Source organism: Salmo salar, chromosome 04, assembly GCF_965601325.2.
Source record: "Salmo salar chromosome 04, fSalSal1, whole genome shotgun sequence".
NCBI lineage: Eukaryota > Metazoa > Chordata > Actinopteri > Salmoniformes > Salmonidae > Salmo > Salmo salar.
This window is the reverse complement of record NC_138294.1, coordinates 54,612,636-54,630,774: the sequence shown is the minus strand read 5'-3', so window position 1 is coordinate 54,630,774 and position 18,139 is coordinate 54,612,636. Positions and strand designations below refer to the sequence as shown.

Here is an 18,139-nt window from a genome sequence, read left to right as displayed (position 1 = left end):
CCATAAGTCTATCCTCCTGATTCCTGCTTAAAAGCAAAAACTAAAGCAGGAAGTACCAGTGACTCGCTCAATGCAGAAGTGGTTAGATAACACGGATGCTACGCTACAGGACTGTTTTGCTAGCACAGACTGGAATATGTTCTGGGATTCATCCATTGGCATTGAGGAGTATACCACCTCAGTCACCAGCTTCATCAATAAGTGCATTGACGACGTTGTCACCACAGTGACCGTACGTACATATCCCAACCAGAAGGCATGGATTACAGGCTAAATCCGCACCGAGCTAAAGGCTATAGCTGCTGTTTCAAGGAGCGGGATACTAATCCGGATGCTTATGAGGCATCCCGCTATGCCCTCAGATGGACCATCAAACAGGCAAAGCGTCAACACAGGACTAATATTTAATCCAACTACACCGGCTCTGATGCTCATCAGATGTAGCAGGGCTTAAAAAAACAATTACAGACTACAAAGGGAAACCCAGCTGCGAGCTGCCCAGTGACGCAAGCCTACCAGATGACCTAAATGCCTTTTATGCTCGCTTCGAGGCAAGCAACACTGAAGCATGCATGAGAGCACCAGCTGTTCCGGACGACTCTGTGATCATGCTCTCCATAGCCGATGTGAGCAAGACCTTTAAACAGGGCAACATTCACAAAGCATCGGGGCCAGACGGATTACCAGGATGTGTACTCAAAGCAGGCGCAGACCAACTAGCAAGTGTCTTCACTGACATTTCCCTGACCGAGTCTATAATACCTACATGTTTCAAACAGACCAACATAGAAAGCAAAGGTAATCTGCTTAAATGATTACCGCCCCGTAGCACTCACGTCGGTAGCCATGAAGTGCATGGAAAGGCTGGTCATGGCTCACATCAACACCATCATGCTCTTTCCCACCTGGACAAAAGGAACACCTATGTGAGAATGCTGTTCATTGACTACAGCTCAGCGTTCAACACCATAGTGCCCACAAAGCTCATCACTGAGCTAAGGACCCTGGGACTAAACACCTCCCACTGTAACTGGATCCTGGACTTCCTGACGGGCCGCCCCCAGGTGGTAAGGGTAGGCAATAACACATTTTCCACGCTGATCCTCAACACTGGGGCCCCTCAGGGGTGCATGCTTAGCCTCCTCCTGTACTCCCTGTTCACCCACGACTGCGTGGCCAAGCATGACTCCAACTCCATCATTAAGTTTGCTGACGACACAACAGTTTTAGGCCTGATCACTGGACAATGATGAGACACCCTATAGGGAGGAGGTCAGAGACCTGGCAGTGTGGTGCCAGGACAACAACCTCTTCCTCAATTTGAGCAAGACAAAGGATCTGATCGTGGACTATAGGAAAAGGAGGGCCACACACGCCCCCATTAACATCAAAGGGGCTGAAGTGGAGCGGGTCGAGAGTTTCAAGTTCCTTAGTGTCCACATCACCAACAAACTATCATGGTCCAAACACACCAAGACAGTTGTGAACAGGGAACGACAACACCTTTCCCCCCTCAGTAGACTGAAAAGATTTGGAATGGGTACCCAGATCCTCAAAAAGTTCTACAGCTGCACCATTGAGAGCATCCTGACCGGTTGCAACAACGCCTGGTATGGCAACTGCTCGGCATCTGACCGTAAGGCGCTACAGAGGGTAGTGCGTATGGTCCAGTACATCACTTGGGCCAAGCTTCCTGACATCCAGGACCTATATACTAGGTGGTGTCAGAGGAAGGCCCAACAAATTGTCAAAGACTCCAGTCACCCAAGTCATAGACTGTTCTCTCTGCTACCGCATGGTAAGCAGTACCAGAGCGCCAAGTCTAGGACCAAAAGGCTCCTTAACAGCTTCTACCCCCAAGCCATAAGACTGCTGAACAATTAATCAAATGGCCAGCCGGACTATTTACATTGACCCCCCCCCCCCCCATTTATTATCTTTACATAGTCACTTTACAAATTACCTCGACTAACCTGTACACATACCGGTACCCTCTGTATATAGCCTCGTTATTGTTATGTCATTTTCTTGTCTTACTTTTAGATTATTTCGATTTTTTTTTTGTTTAGTTTATTTAGTAAATATTTTCATAACTCTATTTCTTGAACTGCATTGTTGGTTAAGGGCTTGTAAGTAAGCATTTCACGGTAAGGTCTACCTACACCTGTTGTATTCGGCGCATGTGACAAATACAATTTGATTTGATTTGATTCTCTCTCGTCCCCAGCCATCGGATGCACATCTCCAGCATGTTCGAGCACTGTATACGGATGAGACACCTCTCCCAGCAGTTTGTCCTGCTGCAAGTCACTCAGGAAGAGTTCCTCTGCATGAAGGCCCTGCTCCTCTTCAGCATAAGTGAGTGTTGCTGCCCAGTCCAATGTTGACAGGTCCATTAAAATAATGTAGAGAGCCTCACATTGTGTATTTCCTTTTTTCATTAAATTGATTTGCAAGTAATGTCCTAGTCTAAGCCATTTTCATAATACTGTCAAAATGATCCAGTACAATCAGAGATAGCTTTGATTTATAAAACCAAACAGTGTATTATCAATAGTTGAGCAACAGAAATGCAATATTGTGGACAAAACAACAATAACATCGCTTGTCTCCTTTGCAGTTCCAGTCGATGGTCTTAAGAGTCAGAAGTACTTTGATGAATTGCGGCTGACCTACATCAATGAACTTGATCGTGTCATTAACTATGGAAGGAAGTCCAACTGTTCTCAGAGGTTCTATCAGCTCACCCGTCTCATGGATTCCCTCCAACCGGTGAGAGACAATGTGTATCTTCAATAACTGTATTTGATTTACTCTGTTATCATAGAATGTATCAAGCTAAGAGCCTTAATGACAATCTTAAATTACAGTACCAAGATTTAATGACATATTTTATCTAAGTGATAAAAGTCTAACTTTGTCATGTTTAACTAAATAAAAACTGAGAATGTGACAGAATTGTAATGGAGTGGGTAACAGGTGTGCTATCTCACCTTATTCGCTGAGTGCTCTGCCATATATGACAATGACTTCAAATGAAATCCCAAGTTCAAGAACATTGGGAAACGACGCCATTCCTCTTTTTGAGACGTCACCTCATTTCACGTTTTCGGCAGTTATGCCTTCATCAGAGCATCAAGAGATGTGCCAAAGCCAAAGTGCCTAGGTGATAATTACAATTGCCCATACCTGTGTGAGGGCAGTGCATACTGGTATTCAAAACATTAGTCAACAAACAATTGTTACAATATATATATAGAAATACATATGCACAAATACACAGATCAGCACAATAAACTCAACAAATAGCATTTAGGTATTCATGATGATGTAGGAAATTTGAGATATTTTCTTGCAATTAATTACTTCCTAGTGCACAATAAAGACTACAATAAAGACTACAAAAATAGATGCTTTGGGGTATAAAAAATTAACGTCTGGATAGAAAGATTGCGACTGAATGTAGGAAAATATACATGAGCATACAAGTGACAGCGCGGCCATATAGTCTAAAAGAATAATCTGAATAAGAACTCATTGTTTAGACCAGGGTTTCCCAAACTTGTTCAATCACAATCTTTCTATCCAGATGTTTATTTTCTATACCCCAATGCATCTATTTTTGTAAGCTTTATTGTGCATTAGGAAGTAACTAATTGCGCCAACATATCTCAAATTTCCTACGCCATCATGAATACCTAAATGCTATTTGTCGAGTTTATTGTGCTGATCTGTGTATTTGTATATGTATTTCTATATATAGTAACAATTGCTTGAATACCACTATGTACCACCCTCACACAGGCAATTGTAGTTATCACTTATGCATTTGCATAGAAACTATGGCTTTGGCATATCTCTTGATGCTCTGTTGTAGACACAACTGCCGGAACACGTTAGCCTGCCCGGACAAAAATATAAAGGTGAAATGAGGTGACGTCTTAAATATTTTGGAGCGGCGCCGTTTCCAAATGTTAATTTGAAGTGACAGAATTGTAACTTTGTATTGTCTCTGTCCATCTCTCCAACAACCAGATCGTGAGGAAACTCCAGCAGTTTACATTTGATCTGTTTATCCAGGCCCAGTCTCTGCCCACCAAGGTCAGCTTTCCAGAGATGATTGCCGAGATAATCTCAGTGCATGTGCCAAAGATCCTGGCAGGCTTGGCCAAACCAATCCTTTTCCACAAGTAGCAAGTAGCAGGATTTGCCATCATCCTGAGAAAATCTGATCAGATCTAAGCTGACTCTATATCCCGACAGAGCCTTGGCTCAGTAGGGTTTCCCTGCCATTGTCTCTCTCTCAGCTCCTTTTCTTTTTTTATCGAATAGCTCAACGTACCATTTTTAAATCATTACATCATTACGGTAGTTTAGCTGCTTATCAGACATAATTGAGCTCATTTTCTCATATAGGCAGCAAGGTTTTAGCATTTATCTTAAGAGTTGCAAGGTGTCACCTTGTTGACGGCCCTATCTGTCCTGTATTTCAAGAACAAATATCACACAAGACCAGTGGGGTTATGTCAAATGTAAGAAACAGAAGAATACCATTTGTTGACTGAATGAAAATAAAAATAATAAAACTAAATAATAAAACTAACAAATGCAGAAATTGTTTAACATATCTATGCATATCTTTACTTTTGGAACTTTCATGAGATTCTGCTATGTTCATTTAAAAAACAACTACCAAAAGGAATGTGGAATTAGTCGTTTACAGCATACTCACATACATACACAATAGTCTATCTGTATTTACTAGCTAAATTGCATATATATATATATATATATATATATATATATGTATATATATATATATGTATATATATACAACGCATACATCACTACATTTATTGTACAGTACTTACAACTTTCTTGCTAGTTATTTAGTCAGTGAACAAACAATACATTCTAATGGTACCGTCATAATTTCATCTGATTATGGGAAATGCTGTAATAATTCACCCAAATGTGACTTACTAATTATAGACACACAGAGTGAGACAATTGCAAATAATAACTTTTCAGATATATTTAGTGGCAGTGGGTCTTTAAAAGTATACTATAAAGATATAGTATGAAACCTGCTACAACTTGGCTGCACATTTTGTCTCTTCATATAGTTTCAGGTGGCCAAATTAGTTGGTCAAACGAAGCATACCCATAATCTCTCAATGCTGAAAATGCTCTTATAAGGTTTAACATGGCCTGAATACTTGCATTATTTAGTTCAACATCAGGATGTATGGAGGTTCATGCTCCATGTGTTTGTAGATGTTAGAACGCTTCAATCTTTATTGAAAACAATGCATGCCAGGTGTACATTTTGCAAGTTCAGTGCAGCTATGATAGTTATTGTGTTCAGAGTAATCTCCAATCTGCCATTCTACCTGTAAAAGCATGTTGACATTTCATTAGTTTAGATTGAGTCAAGTCAAATATTGCCGCTTTTTTCACATTATTTCTTATTAAGACATCGTCTTTTCTTGATGATTCTTTCTGGTTTTGCAGTTAAGTGCCAAACAGGGACATTGTATTCTCTGCACTAGCAAAACATTCTGACATTACACCATTATTATACCAAAACAAGTCTTTTTATACAGTAATCTGTACTTTTGCTTGTTTCAAAAAGCAGTAAAAAACAACAAAAACAATCAAGAAAAGCTCTGTTATAAGATCCATAACATGCAAACAATGTTTAAACTAAGTGAGTGTGGTCTTTTTGTTCAGATACCTCAACAAAAATGGCAACAGGTGCTAAACTATGGGATTCAATGATAGCACGGTATAGTCCCTGACTTTGCTTTTATATGCCAACTGTATCTTAAATTACTACATCAAATCAAACCGTTTCATATTTTAGACTAGGTGAAATGCATTATCATATTTAGAATGTAGTTTAAATGCCTTTAAAATGCTGAAATCTTCATGCAAATATCTGGAAAACAGCAAAACTCCAGAAAGATCACATGTTCATGGCCTCGACATCTGATTGAACAAATGGTGGTTCAACATTGGCTGAACCAGTAATGTTAAATGGAGTTTGCTGTGAAGCATCTTGATGCTCTAAATACTGTAGGCTGTGGAAAGAATGGGTTGTCAGAATACACTTTACGTTTGACAGCCACAAGCGCTATGCAATTACTTGCAGGTGTTTACCCATTTATAACAACCCCATAGCTGCTTAATTAGAATATATGACTCCAGACTGAAACCTAGGCCAAGTTGAAAGTGCTTTATAGAAGAAAAGTGACTGTTAATATTTGTCCCTAAATAGACCACATCAAACCTACAACAGGTTGCACTTACTGTAATCAATTAGTGTTACAATACACATGCTTCTCAGATTTTAAGCAGTGATTGCTTGCACCTTTCTTTGCCTGACGCCATAAAAATGTCCAGGGATGAATCAAAAGATAATTTGACAGCAGTAGTTTTTGTTGTTGTTTTATCACCATAAATGGCAATAACATGCATCCTTCACAACAATTGCACTCATTCTCAGACACATGCATGTGACGCATGCAAAAATGGAAGCGTTAGAACTCCAGTCTACCCTGGGCATGCAGAAAACCAGTCAATTATAGTGCTGTTATATATTTCTTCAATAGCTTGTGCATAAAAATCCAAGTCAACTGTATACATTGTGACTTAAATCCTTTAACGCATATTACCATTAGTCAATTGAGACCATAATCAAATGCATTTATACAAATGTAAGTTCAAGTTGTTGTTGTTCTTGTGTTGTGAGGAACTTTACTTGTTGACCACCATAATTCTTATAAATGTACTGCAATAATATGGATCTCAAGTCAATGAAACCACATTGCAATATTCAAGCAGTAGCACAAATCTAAACATACCTTTTCCGTTATAAACAAAATGGCAAAATGGTTTTGGTAGAAACAGCAGGTAGTGCTTTCAGTTTTCAGACACGTGTGCATGACAGCAGTTGTGTAGACAAGGATACTGCATAAATATTGCTAGGGCAGATTTAATTGCATTCGGCCCTAGGTTACAATTGCCCATCTGAAAACATCTGATATTTTCTCGTCGTAGAGACATTGGCTATGCCTACATAAAAGCAATAAAAAAATTAATTTGAATATTGATAAGAAAATGTTTTAATACATCAGATGACAATTTGTAAAAGCCATGGGCACATACTTAACATTTGTATTGTCGTATTCCTTTGTTAATCCTTTGTTAAATATACTCGTTACAGGGTTTTCCTCAAAAGAAAATCCCAAATCTGACACCTTAAATCAGAAAAAAATATTTCTATGAGTAGTAATTCAATATCAAAGCCATAGATTTGCCTTAAAAAGCATAGAGATTTTGTACCATATATTATTTTAGATTAAGTGTAAATTATTAAATTGTCTGTAAAGTAAAATGATCAGCAGTTGTGTCTACCATACTGAGGCCACATTACTTAACTTGAATTCTGAGGTAAATGACGAGGTAAATTAGTTGGTAAAATTGTTTCTGATTTAAGGAAATTATCACAAAGATAAAGCTATTTCTCTTCATACACCCAGTAGTCATGCTATGACTGCTTTGTTTACCATATAAAACATTTTCAACATGCTTTTTAGATTGACTTGGAGAACAGGATTGCACTGCCAAGCAATAATAAATTTGCCATAATAAACTTTACTTTAAATGTACCATGGTAGACCAACATTGAATCATAATGACAAAATGTATTAAAAAAAATCCAGTTCCTAGAATTGATGTTTTCATACTGTTGTTATTAGTGGTAATGCTGGTATGTAAAATGTTATATATAAGTAAATTACATCACAAGTATATTAAAATATCAAAATGGACACAGCTGTATGTATTTATAAACCATATTAGCCTGGTTTTGTGTAAATGGTACAATGACTTTGTGTACATGTAACTGATTAAAAAAAATCTTGGGAAATCAATTGTTAATGCTTTTTAACTACCTTCTGTAGTATTGACGATGTACTCTATGTGTTTTGTGAGATTATTTTTTTTAACTGCAAACTTGCATAACTTTTTAAAGATATTTGAGGCAATTCTGACCATCAAAATGGTGTTACCTAATATTTGAAAGTTTGTAGTATTTCTACAATTTATCATGTGAAGTGACTACTCGTGAATGTGTCATTATTTAAGAATGCCCCCCACTCCACCCATAGTCTGTAAATTGATTGTTCATTTTCAGCTATTGATATGAATTGTGTCAGATAAGTCCTAGTGTAAATTGGGTTTTGTTTGTTTGTGTTCCTTTGCATATTATTAAAAATGATAAAAAATGTAGTGTGTGTGAACTTTATTTACATACTGAAGTTATTTTATGTTAACTTTCCTACAAATCTTGTGTGCACCAGCTAGCTATCTACTCAGTTTATTTTGGGGGATGAAGTAAAAATATGAGCTAATGGAAACAGCTGATTCAGACCATCCCCACTACAGAACCACTATGAAAATTCTGGTTAAAATCCCGCCTACACTTCAAGCACTAACTTGATTCATCAAAATAATTAGTGATGCTGCTCTTCACCAGAAGATTTTTGTTCCCCTATCTCAGATTAAGCAAATATCGCCAACAGATGTCAACATTTATGTTTATGTTCTGTCATGACAAATTAGCTATTGACCAGCACCCGCCCGCATTATTTTTTTTTTTTACCCAGCCTCACCAATAAACACTTCATGTGCAGTAATTAGCCTAAACATTTCTCAGAAAGACATTTTGGTCATTCTTGATTTTTTATTTAAGTGCATTTAGGTACATCTTCCCATACTAAATCAACTAGAATGGCAGCTTAATGATTTCAAATGTTTAACCATTATGATAACATTGTGCCACCAGTAGTAACATCAATGATGGTAACATCAATGACACATTTTTGGTAATTGAGGACTTTCTTAAATTGAGTAACACCAGTAGCTAGGTTTCCATCCAATTGGTAACAGATTTTCATGTGAAAATTCCAAAATCCTCATTAAGAAAATATGCACTAAATCGACTTGTTGCGGATAAAAAGCACAGTGTGATGACATAGTGCACACAAAATGAACTTGTACACTTATATTGTCATGTACCAAATAAAAATCTAAAGTTCAATGTGTTTCGATCGCATTTTCAACTCTACCGATACTTGTATCATTAAATAGCTAATTTGCCTACTCTAGTCTTGGCACATGCGCTCTAGCCAACAGCTCGCAGATACAGTGCGGTTAGGCTGTGTGGGTAGGCTAGTCTACATGATGAGATTATAATGGATAAGAGCGAGAATATTTTTATTTGTCAAACAACAGTCAAGCATCGATCATCATGTCACCAGAATAAAACAATCGATATTTATTGGAAATGAGCATCAAGCTCATCACCGTGCACTTTCCCCACCTTGTGAAGTTCAACATAATTTATTTAATCTATAGCCTAATAAACTGAATGGTTTCCCGAGTTGTAGTGGGAGGACCACACGCAATATCATTGCGTGACTCCAAGTTGATTTCCCAAGTTATTATATCAATATTTGCTCGTAAAGGCGTTTCCCCCCCATTTCTCGCATAATTTATTTTACCTATCCCACCATATAGAATGAACAAATTATCTGTCTGCATTTATACAATTTTACCGAAAGTTGTTGTTTCCATCACAGCTGTTATTATTTTTTATATATATATTATGACTTTACATGGTATGAAATACTAAAAAAAGTGGTTAGCTAATAACTTTCTTTAATATACACTGAGTATACAAAACACTAAGAACAACTGCTCTTTCCATGACAGACTGACCAGGTGAATCCAGGTGAAAGCTATGATCCCTTATTGCTGTCACTTGTTAAATCCACTTCAATCAGTGTAGATGAAGGGGAGGAGACAGGTTAAAAAAGTTTTTTTAAGCCTTGAGACAATTGTGACATGGATGTTGTATGTGTGCCATTCAAAGGGTGAATGGGCAAAACAAAAACAGGGTATGGTATGGATGCCTTTTAACAGGGTATGGTAGTACGTGCCAGGCGCACCGGTTTGTTTTTCACGCTCAACAGTTTCTTGTGTGTATCAAGAATGGTCAACCACAGAAAAGGACATCCAGCCAACTTGAAACAACTGTGGGAAGCATTGGAGTCATCATGGGCCAGCATCCGTGTGGTGGGGTGGAGGGGGTATATTCAGTGTATACCCCACACCAGATAAAAGTTTAGCACTGGAGGGAATGCTCAAGGTCAGTATATCTTTGTAATAAGTGATTGATTTTCAAGGCAGTAACACCAATGACATCAAACTTGTGTACAAATATTATATTTGTAAATATATATACAGTACCAGTCAAAACTTTGGACACACCTACACGTTATAGGGTTTTTATTTACTTTTACTATTTTCTATGTTGTTGTATAATAGCGAAGACATCAAAACTATGAAATAACACACATGGAATCAAGTAGTAACCCACTTTTTTTTTTACAAATAAAAATATATTTTATATTCTTCAAAGTAGCCACCCTTTGCCTTGATGACAGCTTTGTACACTCTTGGCATTCTCTCAATCAGCTTCATGAATAATTATTTTCCAACAGTCTTGAAGGAGTTCCCACATAGCACTTGTTGGCTGCTTTTCCTTCATTCTTCGGTCCAACTCATCTCAAACCATCTCAATTGGGTTGAGATCGGGTGATTGCGGAGGCCAGGTCATCTGATGCAGCACTCTCCTTGGTCCCTTACACAGCCTGGAGGTGTTTTTGGGGTCATTGTCCTGTTGAAAAACAAATGATAGTCTCACTAAGCGCAAACCAGATTGGATGGTGTATCGCTCCAAATGCTGTGGTAGCCATGCTGGTTAAGTGTGCCTTGAATTCTAAATATATCACTGAGTGTCACCAGCAAAGCACCCCCACACCATCACACCTCCTCCTCCATGCTTCATGTGGGAATCACACATGCAGAATGCTTTTCCAACAGTCCGGTCTAACGTCTAATGTCCACCGGTCTAATGTCCATTCCTTGTGTTTCAAGTCTCTTCTTAATATTGGTGTCCTTTAGTAGTGGTTTATTTGTAGCAATTCGACCATGGAGGCCTGATTCATGCAGTATCCTCTGAACAGTTGATGTTGAGATATGTCTGTTACTTTAACTCTGTGAAGCATTTATTTGGGCTGCAATCTGAGGTGCAGTTAACTCTAATGAATTTATCCTCTGCAGCAGAGGTAACTCTGGGTCTTCCTTCCTGTGGAGGTCCTCATGAGAGCCAGTTTCATCATAGCATTTGATGGTTTTTGCGACTGCACTTAAAAAAACTTTCAAAGTTCTTGAAATTTTCCGGATAGACTGACCTTCATGTCTTAAAGTAATGATTGACTGTTGTTTCTCTTTGCTTATTTGAGCTGTTCTTGCCATAATATGGACTTGGTATTTTAACAAATAGGGCTATCTTCTGTATACCAACCCTACCTTGTCAAAATACAATTGATTGGCTCAAACGCATTACGAAGGAAAGAAATGTCACAAAATAACAAGGCACACCTTGTGAAGGGGTGCGTAACTGGTGGCAGTGAAGTCAGACGCAGGAGAGCAGAACTAGGTAATAGCCGGAGCAGTTTAATATCAAAACCAACGGCACAAAGAAATAACCAATATGGGTACAAAACCAGACGCGCACCAGTAAACAAGTGCACAAGCACTTACAACAAACAATTCCGCACAAAGACATGGGGGGGAACAGAGGGATAAATACACAACACTTAATGAGGGAAATGAGAACCAGGTCTGTAGGAAAACAAGACAAAACAAATGGAAAAAGAAAAATGGATCGACGATGGCTAGAAGACCACCGAACCCCGCCCGAACAAGGAGAGGAACCGACTTCGGTGGAAGTCGTGACACACCTGTTAATTGAAATGCATTCCAGGTGTCCACCACATGAAGTTGGTTGAGAGAATGCCAAGAGTATGCAAAGCTGTCATCATGGCAAAAAAATATAAATATAAAATATATTTTGATTTGTTTAACACTTTTTTAGTTACTACATGATTCCATATGTGTTATTTCATCATGTTGATGTCTTCACTATTATTCTACTATGGTGAAAGAAATCCTGGAATGAGTAGGTGTGTCTAAACTTTGACTGGTACTGTATATACAGTGCATTTGTAACGTGTTCAGACCCCTTGACTTTTTTCACATTTTGTTAGGTTACAGCTTTATTCAAAAGGTTTGTTTTTTCTAACAACATACAATATTTTTCCCACTTTTGCTTCATTAAATAGTACCCACAACATCTCAACGTCAACAGTGAAGAGACGACTCCGGGATGCTGGCCTTCTAGGCAGAGTTGCAAAGAAAAAGCCATTTCTCAGACTGGCCAATAAAGAGAAAAGATTAAAATGGGCAAAAGAACACAGACACTGGACAGTGGAACTCTGCCTAGAAGGCCAGCATCCCTGAGTCGCCTCTTCACTGTTGACATTGAGACTGGTGTTTTGCGGGTACTATTTAATGAAGCTGCCAGTTGAGGACTTGTGAGCACTAGCGGTTCTGGGGGTTGGGGGGCAGTGCCCCTGTGACAACAATTTTGGACCCCCTTGTGGCCCCCCTAAATGTGGAGTATGAATTCATTTTTACATAACAAATTTTAGCTATCGTTCTTTTTTTACATCCATTATTAGACAGTGGCAACTATGATGATTATGAACATGGTCTTTTGCCATTTTGAAAACGATATGACAACAATAACGTCTAATGTAACTGGCCCCTCTAACAGTACAACTGGCCCCAGCTTGCCCCCCAGTTGAAATGGTCTAGAACCGCCACTGCTTGTGAGGTGTCTGTTTCTCAAACTAGACACTCTAATGTACTTGTCCTCTTGCTCAGTTGTGCACGGGTGCCTCCCACTCCTCTTTCTATTCTGATTAGAGCAAGTTTGCGCTGTTCTGTGGAGGGAGTAGTACACAGCATCGTACAAGATCTTCAGTTTCTTGGCAATTTCTCACATGGAATAAATAGCCTTCATTTCTCAGAACAAGAATAGACTGACGAGTTTCAGAAGAATGTTCTTTGTTTCTCGCCATTTTGAGCCTGTATTCACCCTGAGGAAGGCACAGGAAGGCTCATGTTTTTTGAGCCTGTAATCAACCCCACAAATGCTGATGTTCCAGATACCCAACAAGTCTAAAGAAGGCCAATGTTATTTCTTCTTTAATCAGAACAACAGTTTTCAGCTGTGCTAACATAATTGCAAAAGGGTTTTCTAATGATCAATTAGCCTTTTAAAATTATAAACTTGGATTAGCTAACTCAATGTCACACAAATTATCAATGAACCTACCAGGTACAACACCAAATCTGTAAACACGGGCACCCTCAGATATCATCCTAACTAACTCGCCCTCCAAATACACCTCTGCTGTTTTCAACCAAGATCTCAGCGATCCCTGCCTCATTGCCTGCATCCGTAATGGGTCTGCGGTCAAACGACCACCCCTCATCATTGTCAAACACTCCCTAAAACACTTCAGCGACCAGGCCTTTCTAATCGACCTGGCCGGGGTATCCTGGAATGACATTGACCTCATCCCATCAGTAGAGGATGCCTGGTTATTCTTTAAAAGTGCCTTCCTCACCATCTTAAACAAGCATGCTCCATTCAAAATATGTAGAACCAGGAATAGATACAGCCCTTGGTTCACTCCGAACCTGTCTGCCCTTGACCAGCACAAAAACATCCTGTGGCGTTCTGCATTAGCATCGAATAGCCCCCGTGATATGCAACTTTTCAGGGAAGTTAGGAACCAATATACACAGGCAGTTAGGAAAGCTAAGGCTAGCTTTTTCAAACAGAAATTTGCATCCTGCAGTACAAACTCAAAAAGGTTCTGGGACACTGTAAAGTCCATGGAGAATAAGAGCACCTCCTCCCAGCTGCCCACTGCACTGAGGCTAGGAAACACTGTCGCTACTGATAAATCCACAATAATTGAGAATTTCAATAAGCATTTCTCTACGGCTGGTCATGCTTTCCACTTGGCTACCCCTACCCCGATCAACAGCCCTGTGCTCCCCACAGCAACTCGCCCAAGCCTCCCCCACTTTTCCACCCAAATCCAGATAGCTGATGTTCAAAAAGAGCTGCAAAATCTGGACCCATACAAATCAGCCGGGCTAGACAATCTGGACCCTCTCTTTCTAAAATTATCTGCCGAAATTGTTGCAACCCCTATTACTAGCCTGTTCAACCTCTCTTTCGTATTGTCTGAGATTCCCATAGATTGGAAAGCTGCCACGGTCATCCCCCTCTTCAAAGGGGGAGACACTCTAGACCCTAACTGCTACAGACCTATATCTATTCTACCATGCCTTTCTAAGGTCCTTGAAAGCCAAGTTAACAAACAGATTACCAACCATTTTGAATCTCACCGTACCTTCTCCGCTATGCAATCTGGTTTCAGAGCTGGTCAGGGGTGCACCTCAGCCACACTCAAGGTCTTAAACAATATCATAACTGCCATCGATAAGAGACATTACTGTGCAGCTGTATTCATCGACCTGGCTAAGGCTTTCGACTCTGTCAATCATCACATTCTTATTGGCAGACTCAACAGCCTTGGTTTCTCAAATGATTGCCTCGCCTGGTTCACCAACTACTTCTCCGATAGAGTTCAGTATGTCAAATTGGAGGGCCTGTTGTCCAGACCTCTGGCAGTCTCTATGGGGTTGCCACAGGGTTCAATTCTCAGGCCGAATCGCTTCTCTGTATACATCAATGATGTCGCTCTCGCTGCTGGTGATTCTTTGATCCACCTCTACGCAGACGACACCATTCTGTATACCTCTGGCCCTTCTTTGGACACTGTGTTACCTAACCTCCAGATGAGCTTCAATGCCATACAACTCTCCTTCCGTGGCCTCCAACTGCTCTTAAATGCAAGTAAAACTAAATGCATGCTCTTCAACCGTTCGCTACCCACACCTGCCCGCCTGTCCAGCATCACTACTCTGGACGGTTCTGACATAGAATATGTGGAAAACTGCAAATACCTAGGTGTCTGGTTAGACTGTAAACTCTCCTTCCAGACTCACATTAAACATCTCCAATCCAAAGTTAAATCTAGAATCGGCTTCCTATTTCGCAACAAAGCATCCTTCACTCATGCTGCCAAACATACCCTCGTATGTTTGGCAGCATGACTGACCATCCTACCGATCCTCGACTTCGGCGATGTCATTTACAAAATATCCTCCAACACTCTACTCAACAAATTGGATGCAGTCTATCACATTTTGTCACCAAAGCCCCATATACTACCCACCACTGCGACCTGTATGCTCTCGTTGGCTGGCCCTCGCTTCATACTCGTCGCCAAACCAACTGGCTCCAGGTCATCTACAAGTCTCTGCTAGGTAAAGCCCCACCTTATCTCAGCTCACTGGTCACCATAGCAGCACCCACCCGTAGCACGCGCTCCAGCAGGTATATCTCACTGGTCACCCCCAAAGCCAATTCTTCCTTTGGCCGCCTCTCTTTCCAGTTCTCTGCTGCCAATGACTGGAACGAACTGCAAAGATCTCTGAAGCTGGAGACTCTTACCTCCCTCACTAGCTTTAAGCACCAGCTGTCAGAGCAGCTCACAGATCACTGCACCTGTACATACCTCATCTGTAAATAGCCCATCCAATCTACCTCATCCCCATACTGTATTTATTTATTCATCTTGCTCCTTTGCACCCCAGTATCTCTACTTGCACATTCATCTTCTGCACACCCTACCATTCCAGTGTTTAACTGCTATATTGTAATTACTTTGCCACCATGGCCTATTTATTGCCTTACCTCTCTTATCCTACCTCATTTGCACATGCTGTATATAGATTTTTCCACTGTATTATTGATTGTATGTTTGCTGATAATGGGCCTCTGCACGCCTATGTAGATATTCCATAAAAAATCTGCCGTTTCCAGCTACAATAGTAATTTACAACATTAACAATGCCTACACTGTATTTCTGATCAATTTGATGTTATTTTAATGTACAATTTTTTTAGCTTTTCTTTCAAAAACAAGGACATTACATTGTTAATGTTGTAAATTACTATTGTAGCTGGAAACGGCTGATTTTTTATGGAATATCTACATAGGCGTGCAGAGGCCCATTATCAGCAAACATACAATCAATAATAATAATAATAATAATATATATATATATATATATATATATATATATATATATATATAACAAAAGTATTTCATATATTGTATAGTTAAATAAAAACAAAGGCTATAAATATATATATATATATATATATATATTTTTATAGCCTTTGTTTTTATTTAACTATACAATATATTAAATACTTTTGTTTACTTTCCAGCATTCAAAATAATAGATATCTCTTAACCCCAAAAACATGTTGTAGTAGCTAATAATGTAATAACCGCCAATAATGTAATAGCTGCACATAATGTAATAACTTTTGCATTTATAATGTAATAAATGGTGCTAATGTAATACATTGCCAATAATGTAATAAATATGCTGAACAGAATAATATTTTTGTGCATAATGTAAGAATTATTTTTATGCGTTGATTATTACATTATGAAGTGGGTAAAAAAAAATCATCAATTGTGTCATCACTTTAACCAATATTGTAATAACAACCAATTAAACATGTAAAACTAAATGGACTATTTATTTTCATGCATATCAAGTGTAATGCTTCAGTAATAGCTGACTACACACCAAACAACATTCCTGAATCCTAGCTCTGAAGTTTACTTTCACAGTAATATCAAGACTTTCAATTGACACAATTGACTCCCCAATAAACACCCAACAGCCCCTAACCCCCCCCCCCCCCCCCCCCCCCAATCAAATGCAAAAACTCCTAAGATGCTGTTCACTGTTAAAATAATGTTGAAACAATCCAAGACACTTTCAACAATTGTTTTTATGAAAAATATTTTATTTAATCAAACATTGCTCAACACTTAACAATCACAGTTATATTCAACAAATGTGGCACTATTTTAACTTGTGCTCAAATCTTTAATGAACCAACCTATTAATCTTATAAAACACTTAACCAAACTTTTCTCCACAATTATAACAATTAACTAAGATCGTTATCCATGGGGATTTGGAAAAACAAAAATTAACAAAAAGGTTAGCCATCTGGGGATACGCCTCTCTGACGGTCACAGGGATGGTGTTGGTAGTGTTGGTGGGGACACTTAATGCGGTGTGGGTGGGGCTGCGCGATGCCTCACCACAGCCTGCAGCAAGCACTGCCGAATAACTATTTTTCTACTATATGGAGACAGCAGCCTGGTCAATCCTGGGATAAGGAGTGAGAATTTGGAATATCACTGCAAGGTGTGTCTTTTTTTCATGACGACACTGGATATTTGCAATGTCAAACAAGTCTGCTTTGACAATGGATGCAAATACAAAGTGTTCCTCAAGTGTCAAGTGTGAGATACTGCATTCCATTAAAGAAAGAGTGTGATTTTAGGTTGTTATTACATCATTTGTTTACGTTATTACACTATATCTACTTTACCATGTAATAATCAACGTTATTACATTATTACATCATTACATCAACGTTAAAACGTTATTACATTATGCGTTCAGCATATTTAGCACATTATTTATGACAAGAGCAGCATTTATAATATTATACATGCAAAAGTTATTACATTTTTAGCAGCTATTACATTATTGGCAGTTATTACATTATCAGTTGCTACATGTCACTACAACTCTACTCAACTCTACTCACTCTACTCACTACAACTCTACCAATGTCCAGGGGTATTGTCGGATGGGGCCACAGTGTCGCCCGACCCCTCCTGTCTCAGTCTCCAGTATTTATGCTGCAGTAGTTTATGTGTCGGGGGGGCTAGGGTCAGTTTGTTATATCTGGAGTATTTCTCCTGTCTTATCCGGTGTTCTGTGTGAATTTAAGTATGCTCTCTCTAATTCTGTCTCTTTCTTTCTTTCTCTCTCTCTCGGAGGACCTGAGCCCTAGGACCATGCCTCAGGACTACCTGGCCTGATGGCTCCTTGCTGTCCCCAGTCCACCTGGCCGTGCTGCTGCTCCAGTTCCAACTGTTCTGCCTGCGGCTATGGAACCCTGACCTGTTCACCG

The 18,139-nt window shown here is 39.2% G+C and overlaps 1 protein-coding gene across 2 annotated transcripts in view; it reads left to right on the top strand.

Annotated features, from left to right (window-relative positions):
• The window catches only part of LOC100136428 (androgen receptor), a 60,488-nt gene extending 52,193 nt beyond the window's left edge, over positions 1-8,295 (top strand). For both annotated transcript variants that reach the window (XM_014196827.3, XM_014196828.3), the window contains exons 6-8: positions 2,228-2,358; positions 2,621-2,772; positions 4,036-8,295. In XM_014196827.3, the coding sequence (XP_014052302.3) occupies positions 2,228-2,358; positions 2,621-2,772; positions 4,036-4,194 (442 nt within the window). In that variant the 3' untranslated portion in view covers positions 4,195-8,295. The remainder of the gene's footprint in view (positions 1-2,227; positions 2,359-2,620; positions 2,773-4,035) is intronic.
• The last annotated feature ends 9,844 nt before the right edge of the window (positions 8,296-18,139 follow it).